The following is a 21638-nucleotide window of genomic DNA, read 5'->3' as shown; positions in this document are numbered from 1 at the left end:
GAGTTCTGAGTTTAGGATCACATATCTTGCTTAAATCTCTTTACCATGTATTAACTGTGAAGCCCTAAGTCACTATTCTCACTAATCCATGGCTACCCTACGTGCAAAGAAGAGATGAATCTGCAAAGCTCATTATAAACTTGATGCTCAGCGTGAGAAATATAGACATATCTACCAAAAGCACACCTTAATAAGTGTGTTTATAAGGGTGACATTCCCAAAGATGTTATTGAAAGTTCTAGTATACTCTGCACATACAAAAGGGTGACAAAGAGGCAACCAAATACTACAATTGGTTGCAGACTCATAATTTCGTACATCTTCCAAAAGCGACATCTTGAAGGCTGAGATGGTGAAGCCTATGAATCGGATTAAAAATTGAGCGGTACACAAAGGCAAAGAAATCACAAGTCTAAGGTTCACGAAGAGAAAACAGATTTCAAATATTTAGACGGGTATCTCGACAGGGACTGGGGGCAGATGGCTCCAATGATCCTGGGGGAAATCAACTAGGAAACTGCTAGTAGCTGAAACAAGCTACCAATTGGAGAGAACAGATCGCCTTTTGATAGGAAGTTTGAAGTCAGGTTGTCGTTTACCGTCTTCTCCTTAGCAGGTCGATTCTAACAATTTAATCTCCCAGCCTGAAACTACTCACCGGGTCAACCGGGCTGCAAGGCCTTCTGAGTCGGAAACAAGCGACCCAGACCCGGCGCAATTAGACAAATCTCTAGATGGCTGGTTGTCAGCTTTTGAGGCCGTTGCTAGGGAAACCGGGAGAGACGCTACGCTCATCCCATGGCTTTCCTAGGGCAGGCCTCAGCACTGAGGGGCGTGGCTATGTGAGTGACGCACGGAAGGGGCGGGAGAGAAGGGTGGCCGGATAGAGCGATTGGTTACACTGCAGGGCGCATGCGTCCTGTGCCGCGAGGCGGGTACCCGGGGAAACCTTCCACGGGCCTCGGGAAGGTGGGCTATGGCAGCCGAAAGGGTCCCTCCAGATGTAGCTCTGCGAGAAGACACGCACCGGAAATTACGAAAGTTTTCAGAGCTAAGAGGTACCAAAGGAACCAGATCTCTGCGGGATTATGGAGAGGGAGGGTACATAACTGCCCGGAGATATGCTGGACTGTCACTTCCTGTTTCTCATCTGCGGGCTAAAGACGCTGGCCCAAAAGTAGCTCTTGAGGTTTTGGGTAGTTTTTTCTTTTCCTTCTATCACTGTCCCTTGTTTATGTTATATTTTTTGCTTTCTTTCTTTAATTGTATTCCTGGTAATACAGATGTCAGAATAAACTCAGGAAAGAGAAAGGAAGGAAAAAAAAAGAACACATTCACCTGCATAGTGGAACTGCAAATCCAGATCATGCATTAGTTAGGTCATTAACGAAGGTTGTTTTAAATAAAGCATAGTATGTTGACCTCTACAAGTAGATCTAATTTTAGCCTCCATACCCCAGCGGCTTTACCAGTTTGTTCTGTAATGTAAATGTGGTTGGGATGGAGGTGGGGAAGAGTGGGGGGAAAAGGAAAGTGTGGGAGGAGACAGGGATTATGAGACTGAAAAATAAACAAGGGGAAGTTTGCTATCAACGTGTCTAAAAATGCCATACCCCCTGCCATTCACTATTCAGCTCGAATAAAATTTGTTTGTATCGCTAATGCAATGATTGTTTTTTAAAATGGAGGGAATAATACTTGGATAGTGGTAAAATGTTCAAAACCCTTGGATTCTAGATCCAAATCCTGTTTGTTAAATGATGAAAACTTTTACTCATGTGATTTATCAATTAACAGAAGTCTTCCACTCTACGCTAGAAGTGCAGTATCTTATAATGAGCTCATTAGGGAGTTGGGATATTTTTTAATTCAGACTTTTATGTCACAATTTAATAGTCTTTTGTTAACTTGCATGGCTCAAAAAAAGGTAACAAAAAAAAAATACCCAGCCGTTTCCAACATGAAAAAGTTAGAATGGGCATAGCCCAAGTACCCCTAAAGAATGGGACAAAGATCAGAGATATGGTAGAGATACACAGAGAAGGTAGGGTTTAACAAATGAGTATGAGTGCTCAGTATACACTTCTTTTAGCCTCCAGTATCTTAGAGCAGTTAGAAATAAAAACCTAAAATTGTAGAATTGTAAACCATACCGAACTCTGAAATCTGTCCTACCACTAATTGTTGCGATGTACTTTGAAATTTATTGCTTCTATGTATATATGTTATTTAAAGAGAAAGAGGAGCATAACAGAGAAGATAGGACTCAGCAACACTGAAGGCTTGAATCCTTGGGTTGAATCTTTCTTAACGAGCAAACACTAAGTTGGCCAGGTACATGAAAATTAATTTTCAAAGGTGGAGATTGATTGATTTATTCCTTTATCTCCCCTTCTTATTTAAAAGTTGAGATTATCTTTAGCAACTCAAAAATACTCCTCTTAATGAACAAACATACCTTTTAGAATTTGTAAATGGGATTTTAGACCCTGAAAGGAGCAAGAAATCTAAAAGAGAGAAAAAAAAATAGAACTTGTAGGCAATCCTTTGAGAACTATTTTGAATCATGCTTAACACTAATTATTTCCTCATTCTCAAAAGTAGTAGATAAATCCATAAAGATTCCAATAAATGTTATCTTTGTATTTCCTTTTTTCCAAACTGGCAAGCCTGTAATTTCTAGAGAATATGTTTATAATTTCTTTGCTTCCAAATAGGCAGACCTGTGGCAGCTGGAGAATTTTGGGATATTGTTGTAATAACAGCTGCTGATGAAAAACAGGAACTTGCCTATAAGCAGCAGCTGTCAGAAAAGCTGAAAAGAAAGGCATTACCCCTTGGAGTTCAATATCATGTTTTCGTTGATCCTGTTGGAGCCAAAATTGGTATGTAATTTATAGTCAGGCTTATAACAATAGGTTCTGGGCAGAATAATTGTTGAAGAGAGCCCTTCTGTGACATGTAGTTAATAAGTTGTATTATCTGTCCACCCAGGGCATCTGGGTACTTTTAAGTTTTAATGTAAATTGACTTTTTTTAGAGAGATAAAGGGGATAACAACTGTTCTAACTTATTGTGACTTACTGAAAAAGCTTCCATAATGTTATTTAAAAGAAAGTTTTATTAGTTTTAATGACATTTCGTGAATATTCCTTTGGAGCTTCTCATAGGGCTTTTAACCACCAGTTCCCCACTCCCCACCCTCCAGGATTTTTTTCTTCAGAAATTTACCTGAAGAGAGCAAACTGTGATGCAGTATGCCAAAGAGCATGGTCTTAAGCTTAAGTATCAGAGAATATTTCTGGGAAAACCCAGTTTATGCCAACTTTACCCGTTGATCAGCCATTACAAATAAAATCTATGCTTATTTTCTGTGAGGACCATTTTCCATGTGTTGCTTAAAACTGAAACCCCTTCATTTCTTCATCTAGGAAATGTGGTGTCTATATTTGATATTGACATTATTCTAATTATGCAACATTGTTTTAATCCTCACATCTGTATGAGAATAGTACTATTATTATAACCATTGCATGGAAGTGAAACTGAGGCAAAGAAGGTTCAATAACTTGCCCTAGATAACTAGTAAATGGTAGTTTATGATGTATCTTAGGCAACCAAGTTCTAAAAATCTTTTTAGAAAAGTTATCTGACCTGCATGTTTAATTATGTCAGATGAGAGAATGGGTTTTGTGATTCGTTACTCCATGTGAATGATTATATTTGCAGTCTTCTAGTGTTGAAATTGTCTGATTTATCATTTATTAATATTATCACTATTTTCAGGAAAACATTACTCATCATTTATTACTAAGGGCTGATCTCTGGGTTTTACTGCTAAATGTTTTGGTTCTTTGTTTGCTATGAGATGTATATTTAATTTGATTATTTTACCAGTACCTCTTCTGTTTTTCTACCCAGTTAACATTAGCTAAAAGTCATGTCCCTAAATGTTATAAAACATAAATTTACTGTAATTGTAAAGCTTTAATAGGTTTCTATGAAGTAAATTGTGCTTTTTAACTTTCTTTTTAAGGAAATGGAGGATCAACACTTTGTGCTCTTCAGTGTTTGGAAAAGCTGTATAGAGACAAATGGAGTTCTTTTACCATCCTATTAATTCACTCTGGTAAAGTTATACTTCACTAATATGCATTTCCTTTTAATTACTTCATCTGAGATTTTAGGAACTTTTTTTCTTTATTCTTTGAAGTTGTCCTACTTTGGAAGCAAATATTTCATACTGTTCTTGCTTTGATATTTTTTATATTGTAAGCAACATAATATATTGTTCACACAATTTAAGTATCCTTAAAATTATCATATCCACCATCAACTTTTCATGGAAATTACTTTTGATATGTGTATAGAAAATTATTTTCCTATGGCAGAACTTATTAAAATATTACCATTTCTCTGTCATGCTTTAGAGGGTATTCTAACTAGCAGTGAGACTCTGATAAAGCTCTGGGATTGCAAGACTTTTGCTACCTTCTGTTTTACATTTTTTGTCTGATTATGGTTGGTCAAAAGTACAGTCTTTAAAAGAAATAAAAATAGAAAGGCAGAAATGAAACATGGAGTTGACAAGTAAGTACATGAAAAGGAAAACGACAAAAGAATAACAACAACAAAAAAAAATAGAAGACAAAATCTCAGAATAAAGGATGGTCTTTTAAATTAAATAAATTTAATTGTATGAAAATTTTGTTCTAAGAAAATATTTTTAATTTTTTTCTATGTGGTGAGGACTCATGAAAAATTTGTCATGGACTGGCAGCAGTCCAGGAAGAGATCCTAAAGAACCACCATCTACATGGCTTCCACAGCACTTTCCAAATTTTATGATTTATAACTAAATGATTTGTAAAGATGATGTCACAGTGTCCAAGTTAAGAGTTTAAGACTAACTAAAATAATTAAAATATATAGATTATCCAAAAAGAAGTTGTGTCATTACCCATTTAGTAAAAATTAAATTGAACATCAGAAAATTTGCAATTGGAAATAGATAATTCTTATGATAAAATTTGCTATTGACTAATCTTTAGAAGAGGGAAAAATAAAGAAGGTATTATTAGCTTTCATTGTTGAACAATGTACAGTATTATTGATCTCATAAAACATGATAAGTATTATTCTACATTTGCCGATTTGGCAGTTTTGACTAGTGGATAAGTAACTTATTTGAAGATAATTACAAATTGGTGCAATGGTTTGAATCACCTCCCCTTTTTTTTAAATTAGAGAAGTTGTGTGTTTACAGAAAAATTGTGCATAATATGCAGGGTTCCCATATACTACCCTACTATTAACACCTTGCATTTGTGTGGTATATTTCTTACAATTCATAAAAGAATGTTTGTATAATTGTTCTATTAACTTAAGTCCATCATTTGCAGTAGGGTTCACTGTGTTGTACAGTCCTATGTTTTGCTCCATATTTTATTTAATTTTTATTCTAGTAACATATGTACACCCTAAAAGTTCTCCTTCTAACTACATTTATACATATAGTTTAGTGCTGTTAAGTACATTCATAATGTTGTGCTACCATCACTGTTTTAGTTTGTAAAAGCTGCTGGAGTGCAGTATACCAAAAATGGAACAACTTTTAAAAAGGGGAATTTGTTAAGTTGCAAGTTTATAGTTCTAAGGCTGTGAAAATGTCCAAATTAAGGTACGGCTATAAAAATGTCCAAATTAAGGCATCCAGGGAAAGATATCTAGGTTCAAGAAGGCTGATGATATTCAGGGTTTCTCTATCAGCTGGAAAGGAACATGGTGATTATCTGCTAGCTTTCTTTCCAACTTCCTCAGTGGCTTCCTTGGGCCTCTGTCCATTCTGTTGGCTCTGTCCATCTGGTGGCTCTCTAGCCTTTTCCAAAAATGGTTGCATCTTAAAGGACTCCAGTAACCAACCGCACCTTGAATGGGTGTAGACACATCTCCATGGAAACCATCTAATCAAAAGTTACCACCCACAGTTGGGTGGAACACATCTCCATGGAAACAATCAGAAAGATCCCACCCGGCAATACTGAATGAGGATTAAAGGACATGGCTTTTCTGGGGTACATAATATCTTCACCCTAGCATAATCACCATCATCCATTACCTAAACTCTCTGTCAACCCAATAGATACTCTGTGCAATTTAAGGATTAATGCCCTATTCCCTACCCACATCCTGGCCTCTGGTAAACCTATATTTTAGATTCTAACTCTATAACTTTGCTTGTTGTAATTATTTCATATCAGTGGGATCATATGATACTTGTTCTTTTGTTTGTGTTTAATTTCATTCAAAATAATGTCTTTTGAAGGTTAATCAGTGTTGTCGAATGTATCTGAACCTCATTCCTTTTTGCAGCTGGATAATATTCTATTATATGTATATAACACATATTATTTAACCATTTATTAGTTTATGGAAACTTGGGTTGCTTCCATCTTTTGACAGTTGAAAATGATGCACTATGAATATTGGTGCAGAAATATACATTTGAGTCCCTGCTTTTAAAATTTGGGGGTATAAACCTACAAGTGAGATTGCTAGATCATACAATAATTCTATACATGACTTTCTGAGGAACTGACAAACTGTCTTCCATAGCAGCTGCACCATTTTACATTTTCACCAATAGTGAATGAGTGTTCCTAAGTCTCCACATTCTTTGCCACTTTATAATTTTCAGTTTTAATAGTCATTCTAATGGGTATGAAATGGTATCTCATTGTGATTTTGATTTGCATTTTCTCTAGTAGCTAAGGATGTTAAGCATCTTCCTATGTGCTTTTTAACCATTTGTATATCCTCTTTGGAAAAATGTTTATTCAGGTCTTTTGCCAATATAAAAATTGGGTTGTTTGTATATTTATTTTTGAGTTGTAGGATTCTTTATATATTCTGGAGCTTAAACCCCTATTGGATATGTGATTTACAAATATTTTCTCCCATTCAGTAGATTGTCCTTTTCACATTCATGATTAAGTCCTTTCATGCATGAAAGTTTTTAATTTTGATGAGGTCCGTATTGCTGGAATCCAGTATACCAGAAATGGGTTGGCTTTTTCAATGGGATTTATTAGTTTACAAATTTAGAGTTTGAAAATGTCTAAAATTAAGGTATCAAGAGGAAGATACCTTAATCTTAATCTGAGGAAAGGATGCTTGCATCCAGGGTTCCTCTGTCACATGGGAAAGCACATGGCAGTGTCTGCTTGTCCTTTTCTCCTGGCTTCTGGTTCCACTGGCTTTCTTTCTGCTCCTCTGGGGCCTTTCCTCTGTTTTATTTTCTCACAAAGATCTCCAGTAAAGGAACCACCTTGAATGGGCTGGGTCACCTCTCAATTCAAATAACCTGACCTAAAAGGTCCCACCCACAATAGGTCTGTACCCACACAAGAATGAATTGAAAGAACATGGCTTTTGGGGGGTATATAACAGCTCCAAACTACCACAGTCCTGTTTGTTACTGATGATTTGAGTATGAAGTCTAAGAAACTATTGCCTAAAGCAAGGTCCTGAAGATGCTTCCCTACATTTTCTTCTAGGAGTTTGATAGTTCTAGTTCTTATATTGAGATCTTTGGTCCATTATGAGTGATTTTTATATAAGGTGTGAGGTAGGAGTCCTCCTTCTTTCTTAAAAAAATGAAGATTCAGTTTTCCCAGCACCATTTGTTGAAGAGACTGTTCTTTCCTAATTCAGGAAATTCTTTCCCTTGTCAAAAATCAGTGCCTATATATAAGAGTTTATTTCAAAGCTCTCAATTTTAATCCATGAGTCTATGTCTGTCCTTTTGCTAGTACCATGCTGTTTTGATTACTATGGCTTTGTAATAAGATTGGGAGTGTGACTCTTCCAACTTGATTCCTCTTTTTCAAGGTGGCTTTATCTATTCAGGGTCCATTTCCCCTCCATTTAAATTTGATGATTGACTTTTCCATTTCTGTGAAGTAGGTTGTTGGAATTTTGATTAGCATTGCATTGAATGTATAAATTGCTTTGAGTAATAGTGACATCTTAACAATATTTATTCTTCTAATTCATAAGCATGGGATGTCCTTCCATTTATTTATGTGTTCTTTGATTTCTTTTAGCAAAATTTATAATTTTCTGTATATAAGTCCTTTAGATCCTTCATTAGATACATACCTAGATATTTTGATTCATTTAGTTGCCATGATAAATGGAATTTTTTTCTTGATTTCTTCTGATAGTTTATTGCTTGTGTAAAGAAACGCTATTGATTTTTGGGTGTTGATCTTGTTCCCAGCTACTTTTCTCAATTCATTTATTAGCTCTAGGAGCTTTGTTGCTGATTTTTTGGGATTTTCTGTATGTATAGTATCACATCATCTGTGAATAGGGATAATTTTACTTCTTCATTTCTAATTTGCATGACTTTTATTTCTTTTTCTTACTTATTCGCTCTGGCAGAAACATCCAGCACAATGTTGGATAGTTATGGTGGCAGTGGGCATTCTTTTCTTCTTCCTGATCTTAGTGGAAAAAGTTTCAGTCTTTCACCATTAAGCAGGATATTAGCTGTGTGCCCTTTATCATATATGCCCTTTATCATGTTAAGGATGTTTCATTCTATTCCTAGTGTTCTAAATGTTTTTCTCAAGAAAAGGTGCTGTATTTTGTCAAATGCTTTTCCTGCATCATTGAAATGATCACAAGATTTTTGTCCTTCATTTTATTAATATGGTGTATTACATTAATTGATTTTCTTATGTTGACCTAACTGTGCATACCAGGGATAAATCCCACTTAATTATGGTATATAATTCTTTCAATATGCTGTTGGATTGGGTTTGCTATTTTTTTTAATATTTTTTTTTACTTTTGTTAATAAAACCAATCAACATACAATATGAACATTCTTTTTTTCACACATACTTGTAAATTCATCGTCACGATCATTTCTTAGAACATTTGCATCAATTCAGAAAAAGAAATAAAAAAACAGAAAAAAATATTCATACATACCATACCCCTTACCCCTCCCTTTCATTGATCACTAGCATTTCAATCTACTAAATTTATTTTAAAATTTGTTCCCCCTATTATTTATTTTTAATCCATATGTTTTACTCATCTGTCCATAAGGTAGATAAAAGAAGCATCAGACACAAGGTTTTCACAATCACATAGTCACATTGTGAAAGCTATATCATTATACAATCATTTTCAAGAAACATGACTACTGGAACACAGTTCCCTCCAGCCTCTCTGTTACACCTTAACTAAAAAGGTGATACTATTTAATGCATTAGAATATCCTCCAGGATAACCTCTCGACTCTGTTTGGAATCTCTCAGCCATTGACACTTTATTTTGTCTCATTTCTCTCTTCCGCCTTTTGGTCAAGAAGGTTTTCATTCAATTCCTTGGTTATGAGTCCCAACTTATTCTAGGATTTCTGTCCCATGTTGCCAGGAAGGTCCACACCCATGAGAGTCATGTCCCATGTAGAGAGTGGGAGGGCAGTGAGTTTGCTTGTCCTGTTGGCTGAGAGAGAGAGAGAGGCCACATCTGAGCAACAAAAGAGGTTTTCTTTGGGGTGACTTTTAGGCCTAATTTTAAGTAGGCTTAGCCTATCCTTTGTGGGGTTAAGTTTCATATGAACAGACCCCAAAATTGGGGTCTCAGCCTATTGCTTTGGTTGTTTCCACTGCTTGTGAGAATATCAAGAATTCTCCTCCTTTCTCACCATTCCCCCAAGGGGGCTTTGAGTTTGCTAATATTTTGTTGAGGATTTTTGCATGTATATTCATAAAAGACATTGATCTGTAGTTTTCTTTTTTTGCGATATCTTTACCTGACTGTGGTATGAGGGTGATGTCAGCCTCATAGACTGAGTTAGGGAGTATTCTCCCCCTTCAACTTTTGGAAGAATTTGAGCAGAAATAGAGTTAATTCTTGGAATGTTTCATAGAATTCTCCTTTTAGGCCATTTGATTCTGAGCTTTCTTTGTTGGGAGGTTTTGGTTACTGATCATCTTTTTACTAGTAATTGATTTGTTGAGATCTTTTTCTTCTTGAGTCAATATAGGTATTTGTGTATTTCTAAATATTTGTCAGTTTCACCTAAGTTATCTAATATACAGTCTTTTATTATATAGTCCTATAGTCTTTTTTATTTGGGCATGTTCGGTAGTAATGTCCCCCTTGCCATTTTCTGATTTTTCTTTATTTGTATTCTCTTTTTTTATTTGTAAATCTGATTAAAGGTTTGTCAGTTTTATTGATCTTTTCAAAGAACCAATTATGCTAGGGTTCTCTAGGGAAACAAAACCAGGAGCATATCAGTAAATATGAGATTTTATGAAATTGTCTCATGCAACTGTGGGAATGCACAAGTCCAGATTCTATAGGGCAGGCTCCAAGCTGGCAACTATGATGAAGGTTTTCAATGAATTCCCCTGGAGAGGCTGCTGGCTGAAGTAGAGATGAAAATTTTCTCTTCTAACTGCTGAAAAATGATGAAAATGCCTCTTACTGTAGAAGATGCTCCCCTTAGTTGGTTGTAGATGTAATTGGCCGGAGATGTAATCAACTTACTGAGGATTTAAGTCCACAAAATGTCATTGCAGTAGCAGTAGGCAAGTGCTTGCTTGACTAGACAACTGGGCACCATTACCTGGCCAAGTTAATGTATGAACCTAACCATCATTTTATAGTTTTATTGATTCTGTTATAGTTTTTTTTTTTGTTTTCTATTTCATTTATCTCCACTCTGATCTTTGTTATTTCCTTCCTTCCGCTTTGAATTTAGTTTGTTCTTTTTCTAGTTCTTCCATTTTTAAGGTTAGGTTTCTAATTTGAAGTCTTTCATTTTTTTAATGTAAGTATTTAGAACTATAAATTTCCCTCTCAGCACTGCCTTCACTGCATCCCATAAGCTTTTGTTTGTTGTTTTTTCATTTTCATTTTCATTTGCCTCAAAATATTTCTTAATTTCACTTATGATTTCCTCTTTAACCCATTGGTTGTTTAAAAGTTTTTCCACATATTTGTGAATTTTCCCTTTCTTCCACTTATTTGTAGGTTCATTCTGTTGTTGTTGGAGAATATACATTGTTTGATTTTAGTATTTTTGAATATATTGAAGACTTATTTTGTGACCCAACAAATGATCTGTCCTGGAAAATGATCCATGTATACTTGAGAAGAATGGGTAGCCTGCTGTTTTGGGATGCAGTGTTCTATTCTCATTTGTTTACTTCTAGTTCATTTATCCTGTTATTCAAGTTCTCTCCTTCCTTATTGATCTTCAGTGTAGATGTTCTGTCTTTTGATGAAAGTGGTATATGGAAGTCTCCAACCATTAGTGTAGAGGTAATTATTCTCCCCTCTGTTTAGCAAGTGTTTGCTTCATGAATTTTGGGGCACTGTTTGGGTGCATAAATATTTAAGATTTTTATTTCTTCATGTTGGATTGCCCCCTTTATTAACATATAGTGACCTTCTTTGTCTCATATAACAGCTTTTAAAATATGTTTTGTCCAATATTCGTATAGCTACCACATTTCTTTTTTGGTTAGCATTTGCATGGGCTATTTTTGCCATCCTTTCACTTTCAACCTATTTGTGTCTTTGGGTCTAAGGTGAGTCTCTTATAAACAAATATAATTGACTGGGGAATTTAGTCCATTAACATTAATTATTATTATTCTTAAAGCAGTAGTTCAGCCATTTTGTCCTTTTGGTTTTTGTATGTCTTATATCTTATTTTTTTGTCTTTTTCCTTTATCTCAGCCTCTTTTTTGTATATTTTATATTTTGTGTTGTATGTGATCTTCTTTTCTTATTTTCATTTTGGTATATGTTTTAAATCTATTCTTTGTCTTTACTCTGGAGTTTATATTACACAATCTAAGTCTATATCAAATAATTTGAAAAGATACCAAGTTAACTACCATAGCATTCACATTCTCTGCTCTCATATCCCTCTGTTTCTCTTCTTAATGTTGTTTTTGTCACATATTACCTGTTAATATTTTGCGATCCTTTTTCAGAAAGTATGACTATTTCTTATTTAATTGTATTCTAACTTTTTTTTTCATTTTAAAATGCTTTATTTTGCAATACTTTCAAGCTTACAAGACAGTGGCAAAATAATACAAACCCCATATAGAGAACTCCAACATGCCCCCACCTTGTATTCTAATTCTTGCAGAAATAAAAGAGTAGAGTTATATACTGAGGATGCAGGACTATTGAATTTTGCATTTCCACACTTGTTTACCTTTACTGAAGTACTTCAGTTCTTCACACTGCTCCAAGAACCACTCTCCTGTTTTTTCCTTTCAACTTGGAGAACTCCTTTTAGCAATTCTTGTAATGCAGGTCTTTGGTGATAAACTCATTCCTTTTCTATTTATCCATGAATGCTTTAAACTCTCCCTCATTTTTGAAGAATAGTTTTGCCAGACAGAATTTGTGGTTGGCAGTTTTCCTCTTTTAGTACTTTAAATATTTCATACCACTGCCTTCTCGCCTTCATGGTTTCTGATGAAAAATTGGAATTTATATAATTGAGGATCACTTGTATGTGATTAATCACTTTTCTGTTGTTGCTTTCAGAATTATCCCTTTATCTTTGGTATTTAGCATAAAAGTGGGAAATTCTTTCTCATTATTTGCTCAAATATTTTTCTGCCCCTTTTCTCTTCTTCTCCTGAGCCTCCCGTAATGCATACGTTGTTATGCTTCAGGCTACCACTCAAGTACTATAGACACTGCTCAATGTTCTTTTCTTTTCTCTATCTGTTCTTCTAACTATGATTTTGATTATTTCATCTTCTAGTTCACTGATTCTTTCTTTTACTTGTTCATATCTCTTGTTGTATGCCTCTAATATATATGTATACACACACATATATATATATATATATATATATATATATATTTTTTTTTTTTTGGCATGGGCAGGTTCTGGGACTTGAACCCGGGTCTCTGGCATGGCAGGCAAGAATTCTGCCACTGAGCCACCATAAATTTTTAATAAATTTTTAATCTCCATTATTATGCCTTTTATCCCATAATTTCTGTGTTTCTTTTTAAACTTTGTATTTCTTTTTGCTCACTCATTCTCTTCTTAATATCCTTTAGCTCTATATTCACCATTAGTTTCTTTCTTTCTGTATTTTCCTTCATCTCCTTGAATTGGATAGGGGCTTTTTTAAACTTACTTCTTTAATTAGTTGTTCCAAATTCTGTATCTTCTCTAAAGTTTTAATTTGTTCCCTTGACTGAGCCATGTCTTCCTGTGTCTTACTATAGCTTTGATTTTTCGCTGATGTCAGGGCATCTGGATTATTTTAATGTGCTAACTCTGAAGATCAGTTTTGCCCTCTTGCTTAGAGTTTTACTGTAGATTGGCTATGCATTAGGGCTCTTCTTTGACACTTGGTCCACCTTATACTGGACCTAAAGCACCCTGTGTTTATTTGTTCAGATTTTCTCATGTCTGCTGCACCTTATTCTTGCCTTTGACATGTGGTACAACTTTTAAGATTGCCATTTTATATGTAATTGTTTCACTTCCATAAGAAAGTTTTCGTTCCTCTTTGTATTCTCTGGGAATCCTGATCTATTCTGATTATTTTTGTGCAGAATTTTCTCCCCTGCTCTTGTGATTTGTATTACTTCTCTCCCTCTTTTCATTACACTTTTCAGGTCTGGGTCCCATCCTGCCTTACAATAGTTCAGTCCTCCTCACAAACACACATTTTTTTTTCTAAGACTTTTCTGCCTTCAGTTACTTCTCCGTTAGTTTCTTCCACGGGGAACCAGATGAGTTTAGAGTTTAAAAAGGTGGGGTTTTTTGTTTTGATCATCCAGCAATCAGATATTGATTTGAATGTGTGCACATCTTGTCAGCAGTTTTGCTGATGTCTCTTTTATTTTCTCAGGGCCCTTTTGTATACAAGCACATGCCAGCTGCTTTGTGTTCCCCCCTGAGTCTCTTCAGAATGGCTCTATGATCTGCATCTATAGCAGGCTGTGCTGCTTCTGTAGGACTCTTAAGCTGTGCGGTACTGAGTAAGGAGGAGGGGTCCAGACTGGCATGCTTGGGTCATAGTTCTCCAACCTCCTTTTTTTTATTTTTTGGTGTATTTTTCTTTTTCTTTTCTTTGATTCAGCATTTGTGGAGCCCTCTAATCTCTGTTGTCATCCAAGGTTCCAAGCAAGTAGGATTTGTCCTTTCATTGGTTGTTTCTGAGGAGCGACTTTTCCAAAGAATGTCTAAAACTGCTGGAATGCTATATACCAGAAATGGAGTGGCTTTTAAAAGGGAATTTATTATGTTGCAAGTTTACAGGTCTAAGGCTAGAAAAAATGTCCAAACTAAGGCATCCAGATCTTGAATAGGCAACCTATTCAAGAAAGGCTGATGGGTCTGGAACACTTCTGTCATCTGGGAAGGCACTTGGCTTGCATCTGTTGGGGTTTTGAACTTTATTATTTCAAACAGCTTCCTTGGGGGCATTTTCTTTCTTCATCCCCAAAGGTTCTGGCTGTGTGGGTGCTAAAGCTTTTTCCAAAATGGTTCCCTTTTAAAGGACTCTAGTAAGTGATCCCATCTTGAATGGATAAGACAGATCTACATGGAAACCATCTAATCAAGAGGTTCTACCGATAGTTGGGTAGGTCACAGCTCCCTGGAAACAACGTAATCAAAAAATACCACTCAAAAATACTGAATTAGGGTTAAAGAACATGGCCCTTCTGGTTGTACATAACAGTTTTAAACCAGCACATTTCACCCTCTGGATCCCAAGAGAAAGACATTTCTTTCCATATACAAAATGCATTCATTCCATTACAACATCACAAAGTCTTGAACTATTTAGTAACAATACAAATACAATACAAAGTCAGAAATAGTACAGAATCTCATCAAAGTCAGCTACAGGCAAGGTCTGTCCTAAGACAAAATTCTTCTCTGACTCTTGACATATAAAACTCAGAACAAGTTGTCTGCTGCTAACATACAAAGGAGGGACAGTCATAGGATAAATGCTCCCTTTTCAATAGGGAGAAACTGGAAGGAACAGAGAGGTCACCTGACCCAAACAATTCTGAAAACCTGCAGAGCAAACTCCATTAGATTTTAAAGTCTGAGAGTCATTTATACTCAAAGCTTTAGAAAGCAGCAGTCCTACTCTTTCCAAGGGCCTGTGCAGCAGCCCTTCTCTCTCCAGATGGTGCAGTAAGCATTGTGAGACTGGGGCTTGCTGGGGGAGACTGCCTTTATCTTGGCTCCACCCTCTCCAAAAATTGGGGCAGCACCCAGGCTCTCTGCCTTATCTGGGGCACATTCTCAACCCCTCCAGAACAATGTGGTGGCAAGTCAGGCTCCCCACAATCCCTAGTTTATGCATTTCCTCCTCTCCAAGGCCAGGGGCAGCATGTTTCCTCCAGAACATCAAGGCGGTAGGCCCACCTCTGCCTTTTGGGCAAACTCACTCTCTTCACGTGCATGGATGGGTCCATTCTCCTGGTACAAGATTTTTTCACTTCAGACATTAGCTTCCATGCTTCTGCCTTTGAAGTATTCTTCCTTCAGTTTGTTACTTTTCTCTCCCTATTAGTCTGGACTGGCAGTGGTTCCATTTATACAGATCACTCAACACTCTTGTTGGTTTTCTATGTTGTGTGCAAGGATCATGACCATCAGACAGTAGGACTTTCCACAGATTCTTCCTGGTTAACTCCCTTTCCAACCTGGATTTTTCTGAAATGGCTGACTGGTTCCATGTTTGGTTCAATCCTCATGTGGGACACTACGCTCTGGTGTCTCACTTTCTGGAAGCCCAGAATTTTCCTGACCATCTATTTCTGGTTTCTTTGTACCCGAGAGTTCAGTTCTCACCTTATCTCTTTCCTGTCACATTTCTCTACAAGTTGCAAGGAGAAGTCAGGCTGCATTTTCCACATTTAGTTTGGAAACCTTCTCAGTTAAGTATCTCAGCTCATGGCTTTTAAAATCTGCCTTCTGTCCAAAACCAGTAGTCAATTTTGCCATATTCTTTGCCACTTTAAAACAGGGATCAACCTCCCTCCAGTTTGCAATAACACATGCATCATTTTTGTCTTAGGCCTTATCAGAGGTATCTTTAGAGTCCACATATCCACCAAAGTGCACATATCTACAAAGAGAAATGCTTCTCTTCAAAGTGTTCTAAGCCTTTTCTGTCAAGCTTCTCACAATTATTCCAGAATCTTTTCCTTATCCATTTTAAAAAGTTACTTCAACGTGTTTGGCATCTGCAAACTGCAGCTGCACCCCACTCTGAGTATCAGAATCTGTACTAGTTTGTTAAAGATGTCAGAATGCAGTATATTCAGAAATGGAATGGATTTTTAAAAAGGGATTTATTAAATTGCAAGTTTATAATTCTAAGGTTATGTGCCAGTTTGAAAGTATTTGGTACCTCAGAAAAGCCATGTTTTAATCCTGATCCAATCTTGTGGGGGCAGCCCTTTCTTTTAATCCTGATTCAGTATTGTAGGGTGAAAACTCTTGATTAGATTATCTACACAAATATGTGGCATGTGCAGTTGTGAATGTGACCTTTTCATTAGGTAATGATGTGACCCCACCCATTTAAGGTGGGTGTAGATTAGTTAACTGGAGTCCTTTAGAAGAGAAAACATTTTGGAGAAAGCTCAGGGCCTGTGTAGACATTTGGAGATCGAAACAGAAATAGCCCAGGTGCTAAGCAAGGACTCACAGAAATATCCAGAATCTGAAGAGAAGAAATCTTTGGCCCCAGCAGATGCCAAGCTAAGAGATGAAACCCAGAGTTTTGTCCTGGAGCAGGTAAATAAATGCTTACAGATACTTAAAAAGGAAACCACTGGCATCAGCAGCCGGAAATAATGGAAGCAAGAACAGGGACCATCAGATGCCAGCCACATGACTTCCCTTCTTTGAAGAAAGCACCCTTCTTTGAGCCAACATCTTTCTCTGGATATCTTAGTTGGTACATGTTTATGGCCTTAGAACTGTAAGCTTGTAACTTATTAAATTCCCTTTTTAAAAGCCTCTCCATTTCTGGTATATTTCATTCCAGCAGCTTAGCAAACTAATATAGGCTATAAAAATGTCCAAACTAAGGCATCCGAGGAAAAATACCCTGCTTCAAGAAAGGCCGATAGGTCTGTAATACCTCTGTCAGCTGGCAAGTCATGTGGCTGGCATCTGCTGGGGTTTGGGGCTTATTGTTTCAAACAGCTTCCCTGGAGGCATTTTTTTCTTCCTCTACAAAGGTTTTTGGCTCTGTGGGCTCTAAAGCTTTTTCCAAAATGGTTCCCTTTTAAAGGACTCCGGTAAGCGACCCTACCTTGAATGAGTGGAGACACATTTCCATGAAAACCACCTGTACAGAAGGTCCCACCCACAGTTGAGTGGGTTGCATTTCCATGGAAACAACTTAATCAAAATGATCCCACCCAAAAATGTTGTATTAGGATTAAAGAACGTGGCTTTTCTGAGCTATACAACAGTTTCAGACTGACACAGCTGCCATGTTGATGACATCACTGAACCCATTTTTGTTTGACTCTTTCTCCTACGTAATGTTCTCTCTCGCTGTAATTACTTATACAAAAACGATGTAATATAATTAATGCACTTAGGAAAACACTTTTCAGGAAATCAAGAAGTTACGTGACTCATTTTAGAGAAAGAATATCTTTCTAAATTAGAAACAAGTATAAATTTTAAAACTGTTAAATGTATGTTTATATTTCCTTTAAGTGTATGCAATAATTTCAGGAAGGATACTGCATCTAGAAATTACTGTTTAATATATAATCATAATTTGGAATTGGTGTATCATTTGCAACTATTCTTTTTCCTATGAAGTATATTCCTGGTGTCAAATATGATGCAAACCACTGCTTAAAGTGCAGATACTAGACTATGTTTTAGCCCATGGTCCTTTTTACTAGTTATACATTTGACTTGAAACAATTCATAGGCTCTATAGTATATTAGATACTCTTTCTTAATCTAAAATCTTTAAACTGTATTATATCAAATGGCTACAGGAAAATTGCTTTTTGAACTTGTCTATAATTTATTTTTATCTCAAGTTATAGTAATACACTGTAAATATTAAATATCTTTAGAGATATTTTAAATTGTAATTAATGCCACTGGGTTTTTAAAATCTAATAAACAATAATATATTTTAAAGTGTTTATTTTGTTTGTTTAATTTTATAGGTGGCTACAGTCAACGCCTTCCAAATGCAAGTGCTCTGGGAAAAATTTTCACTGCTTTACCTCTTGGTAACCCCATTTATCAGATGTTGGAATTAAAATTAGCCATGTATATTGACTTCCCCCGACATATGAATCCTGGGATTCTGATTACCTGTGCAGATGATATTGAACTTTATAGTGTTGGAAAATCTGAGGTTATCAGATTTGACAAACCTGGCTTTACTGCTTTAGCTCATCCTTCTAGTTTGACTGTAGGCACCACACATGGAGTATTTGTCTTAGAACCTTTTAATTATCCAGAATTTAGAGATCTTGAATATAGATGTTGCCATCGTTTCCTTCATAAGCCCAGTATAGAAAATATGCATCTGTTTGATGCTGTGTATAGAGCTGGAAATTTTTTTGAACAGGATTTTGCTAGAGGTGACATTCCCTCTCTTAAATTAGGCACTGAGTATGTCTACACAGATAGCCTATTTTACATAGATTATAAATCAGCAAAAAAGTTACTTGATTTTTATGAAAAGATAGGCACACTAAATTGTGAAATAGATGCATATGGAGACTTTCTGCAAGCTTTGGGACCTGGAGCAACAGTGGAGTATACCAGAAACACATCAAATGTCACTAAAGAAGAGTCAGAGTTAGTAGATATGAGGCAGAGGATATTTCATCTTCTTAAAGGAACGTCACTAAATGTTATTGTTCTTAATAACTCCAAATTTTATCACATTGGAACAACTAAAGAGTATTTGTTTCATTTGTCTTCAGATAGCAATTTGAAATCAGAACTTGGCTTACAGTCCATAGCTTTTAGCATCTCTCCAGCAATGCCAGAATGCTTTGGTAAAATGCCCTGTGTCATTCAAAGTATACTGGATTCAAGATGTTCTGTGGCACCTGGCTCAGTTGTTGAATATTCCAGATTGGGGCCTGATGTTTCAGTTGGGGAAAACTGCATTATCAGTGGTTCTTATATCATAACAAAAGCTATCCTGCCCTCAAATTCTTTTCTGTCTTCCTTAAGCTTAAAGATGAATGGACATTTACAGTATTCAACCATGGCATTTGGAGTACATGACAACTTAAAAAAGAATGTTAGAAAATTGTCAGATATAAAGTTACTTCAGTTCTTTGGAGTCTGTTTCCTGTCATGTTTAGATTTTTGGAATCTTAAAGTTACAGAGGAACTGTTTTCTGGAAAGAAGACATATTTGAGTTTGTGGACTGCTCGCATTTTCCCAGTTTGCTCTTCTTTGAGTGATTCAATTACAACATCCCTAAAAATGTTAAATGCTATAAAGAACAAGTCATCATTCAACCTGAATAGCTATCAGCTATTGTCCATTGAAGAAATGCTTATCTACAAAGATGTAGAAGACATGATCACTTATAGAGAGAAAATTTTTCTGGAAATTAGTTTACGGGAAAAGCAAACTGATTTACAGACTTCTTAAATATTGTGAACTTTTTATTTGAACAAGTTTGCCAATGGAAGTTTTCTGTAAACTTTTCCTTTTTGGTTTTTTTTTGACTTGTTTCTCTGAAGTGAACTAATGAAAATTATATGAAAATTGTTATTGTAACCTAAAATTAACCCCTAAATACAGATAAACTATTTTTCCATGAAAGAATTAATATTTCAAAGGTATAAGTCAGAGAAGGCATACTTTAATTTGCTGAAGATTCCTTTAGATTTTTCCATCTTCTTTTGGACCTTAGTTTCAGTAAAGTTCTAAGTGTTGATTTGCACTTCTTTCATCAAATGTAATAATATTTAGATGAACTGATAAAGTTGACATTTTATAGGGGCTTCAGTGTACTGTAGGTGTACAGTAGAAATAATTTTATGGAAAAAGATATATAGCTGACAAACTCAGATTAAATCAGTGTTTAATAGATAAGTAACTATAACCGGCTCTGAATTGACAATAAAAATCTATCTCTCATTATCTATCAGTCTTATCAAAATGAAATGAAAGGTGCATGGGGTGGTTCATTGATAAAATGATCTCTTTCCATGCAAGAGACCCAGGTTTGATTCCTAGACCATGTACAAAAAAAAAAAAAAAAGAGCGAAAGAGAAAGAAAAGGATTAGTGTTATTTTATGCTTATAGCCTTGAAAATCTGTTTGTATATCTTATAAATTTCCCATAAAGTTCCATTCCATAGGAAAATACCCACAGATACACATACAGAGTTCCACAAGTCTCATGGGGAAGATGTTAGGGATAGTTGAGATTCACTAACAATCTTATAATTCATTTTGGCCATTTCTTTTATCCTCTCCTGTTTTGGCCATTACCCTCATCCTCTCCTATAATCCCTTTAACCAAACTTAAATTGCCAGATGGACAGGTTTTGCTTTCCATATTCTCTTCACAAGTCCTGGTGATGATATTGCATACCAATAATTGGCCAACAGTAGGTAGCAGGAAGAAGAGAGACAAATAGACTTAAATAACACATGGATGCAGACAGCTTCAGGAAAATAAAAATTGGCTAGACTCCCAAGTTATGTGCTTGTACTTTGGTGTAGGCACATATGGGAAATGGCTTACTATCAAAATCCAATAATTAATTGAGACAGGATTTGTCGGTTTTGTGTTTTATATTAAACAGGAATAAATTGAAATAAGAACTGGTCTGTGCTGCTTTTATTTGTAGATCAACATGTCATAAGAAAATTGCCTCTCAATTTATGTATTTTTTCTGATTTCTTTCCAAAAAGAAAATAAAAAGATATGGTAGTTGTTGTTTACCATGTATTGATAACTTATTTGAAGAATTTTCAGAGGATGGCATGTGTTCATCATTCATTAAATGTTTGATACTTTATTTCACCTAATGATCATCAAATATGAAATGCACAATTCTTTTATGATTGGTTAAGAAAGAAAACCACTCCCAATAAAATATGACAAAGTGCTTTCTATGTTAGTTGGAATGTTGATAAATTTACTAAAGATCTCTTAGATGTATTTACCTAGAGGCTTTTAGCACTTATCATTCTCGCATATACGTAGAAAGGAACAACAAAGCAAAATGTTGAAATACAGTTAACACATTTCTAAAATTCACAAAGTCAAACTCTTCTGAATACCTTTTCAATTGAGTTGTTTGTATTCCTCTGTTTTTTCCCAGTACTGTTTTCTGTGCTATCAGAAGAGTGCCCTACCATACTATCTGGATTTTCCTTGAAGTTGTAGATAACTGTTTTCAAATTTTGATGCTGATGCTTTATTATTTGATGAAACTCAGTTTCATTTTTGCCTCAATTTAATCACATGGCGTAGAGGTTAGGTGATGTATTAAGGTTCTCTAGAAAACCAGAACCACTTCTCTCTATATATATAATATTACATTATATACTACATATAAT

The 21638-nt window shown here is 35.6% G+C and overlaps 2 protein-coding genes across 5 annotated transcripts in view; one reads left to right on the top strand and one right to left on the bottom strand.

The window, feature by feature from the left end:
• The window catches only part of LRRIQ3 (leucine rich repeats and IQ motif containing 3), a 178130-nt gene extending 177211 nt beyond the window's left edge, over positions 1-919 (bottom strand). Inside the window, exon 1 of one of the 3 annotated variants that reach the window (XM_077120619.1) lies at positions 659-919. The gene's annotated coding sequence lies outside the window, so the exon portion shown is untranslated. The remainder of the gene's footprint in view (positions 1-658) is intronic. The other 2 variants (XM_077120616.1, XM_077120618.1) reach the window with 2 other exon arrangements.
• FPGT (fucose-1-phosphate guanylyltransferase) lies at positions 896-21017 on the top strand. Of its 2 annotated transcripts, none has more exons than XM_077120620.1 (4): positions 896-1058; positions 2718-2885; positions 4037-4129; positions 18256-21017. In XM_077120620.1, exons 1-4 carry the CDS (start codon positions 977-979, stop codon positions 19710-19712), a joined length of 1800 nt encoding a protein of 599 aa, XP_076976735.1. In that variant the 5' UTR covers positions 896-976; the 3' UTR covers positions 19713-21017. The 2 variants fall into 2 exon arrangements, with proteins under 2 accessions (XP_076976735.1, XP_076976736.1); XM_077120621.1 differs by having other exon boundaries at positions 19073-19350.
• The last annotated feature ends 621 nt before the right edge of the window (positions 21018-21638 follow it).

This window comes from Tamandua tetradactyla, chromosome 11 (assembly GCF_023851605.1).
Source record: "Tamandua tetradactyla isolate mTamTet1 chromosome 11, mTamTet1.pri, whole genome shotgun sequence".
In the NCBI taxonomy this organism is placed as follows: domain Eukaryota; kingdom Metazoa; phylum Chordata; class Mammalia; order Pilosa; family Myrmecophagidae; genus Tamandua; species Tamandua tetradactyla.
Note: the sequence above shows the minus strand (reverse complement) of the source record. Positions and strands in the feature narration are given on the sequence as shown.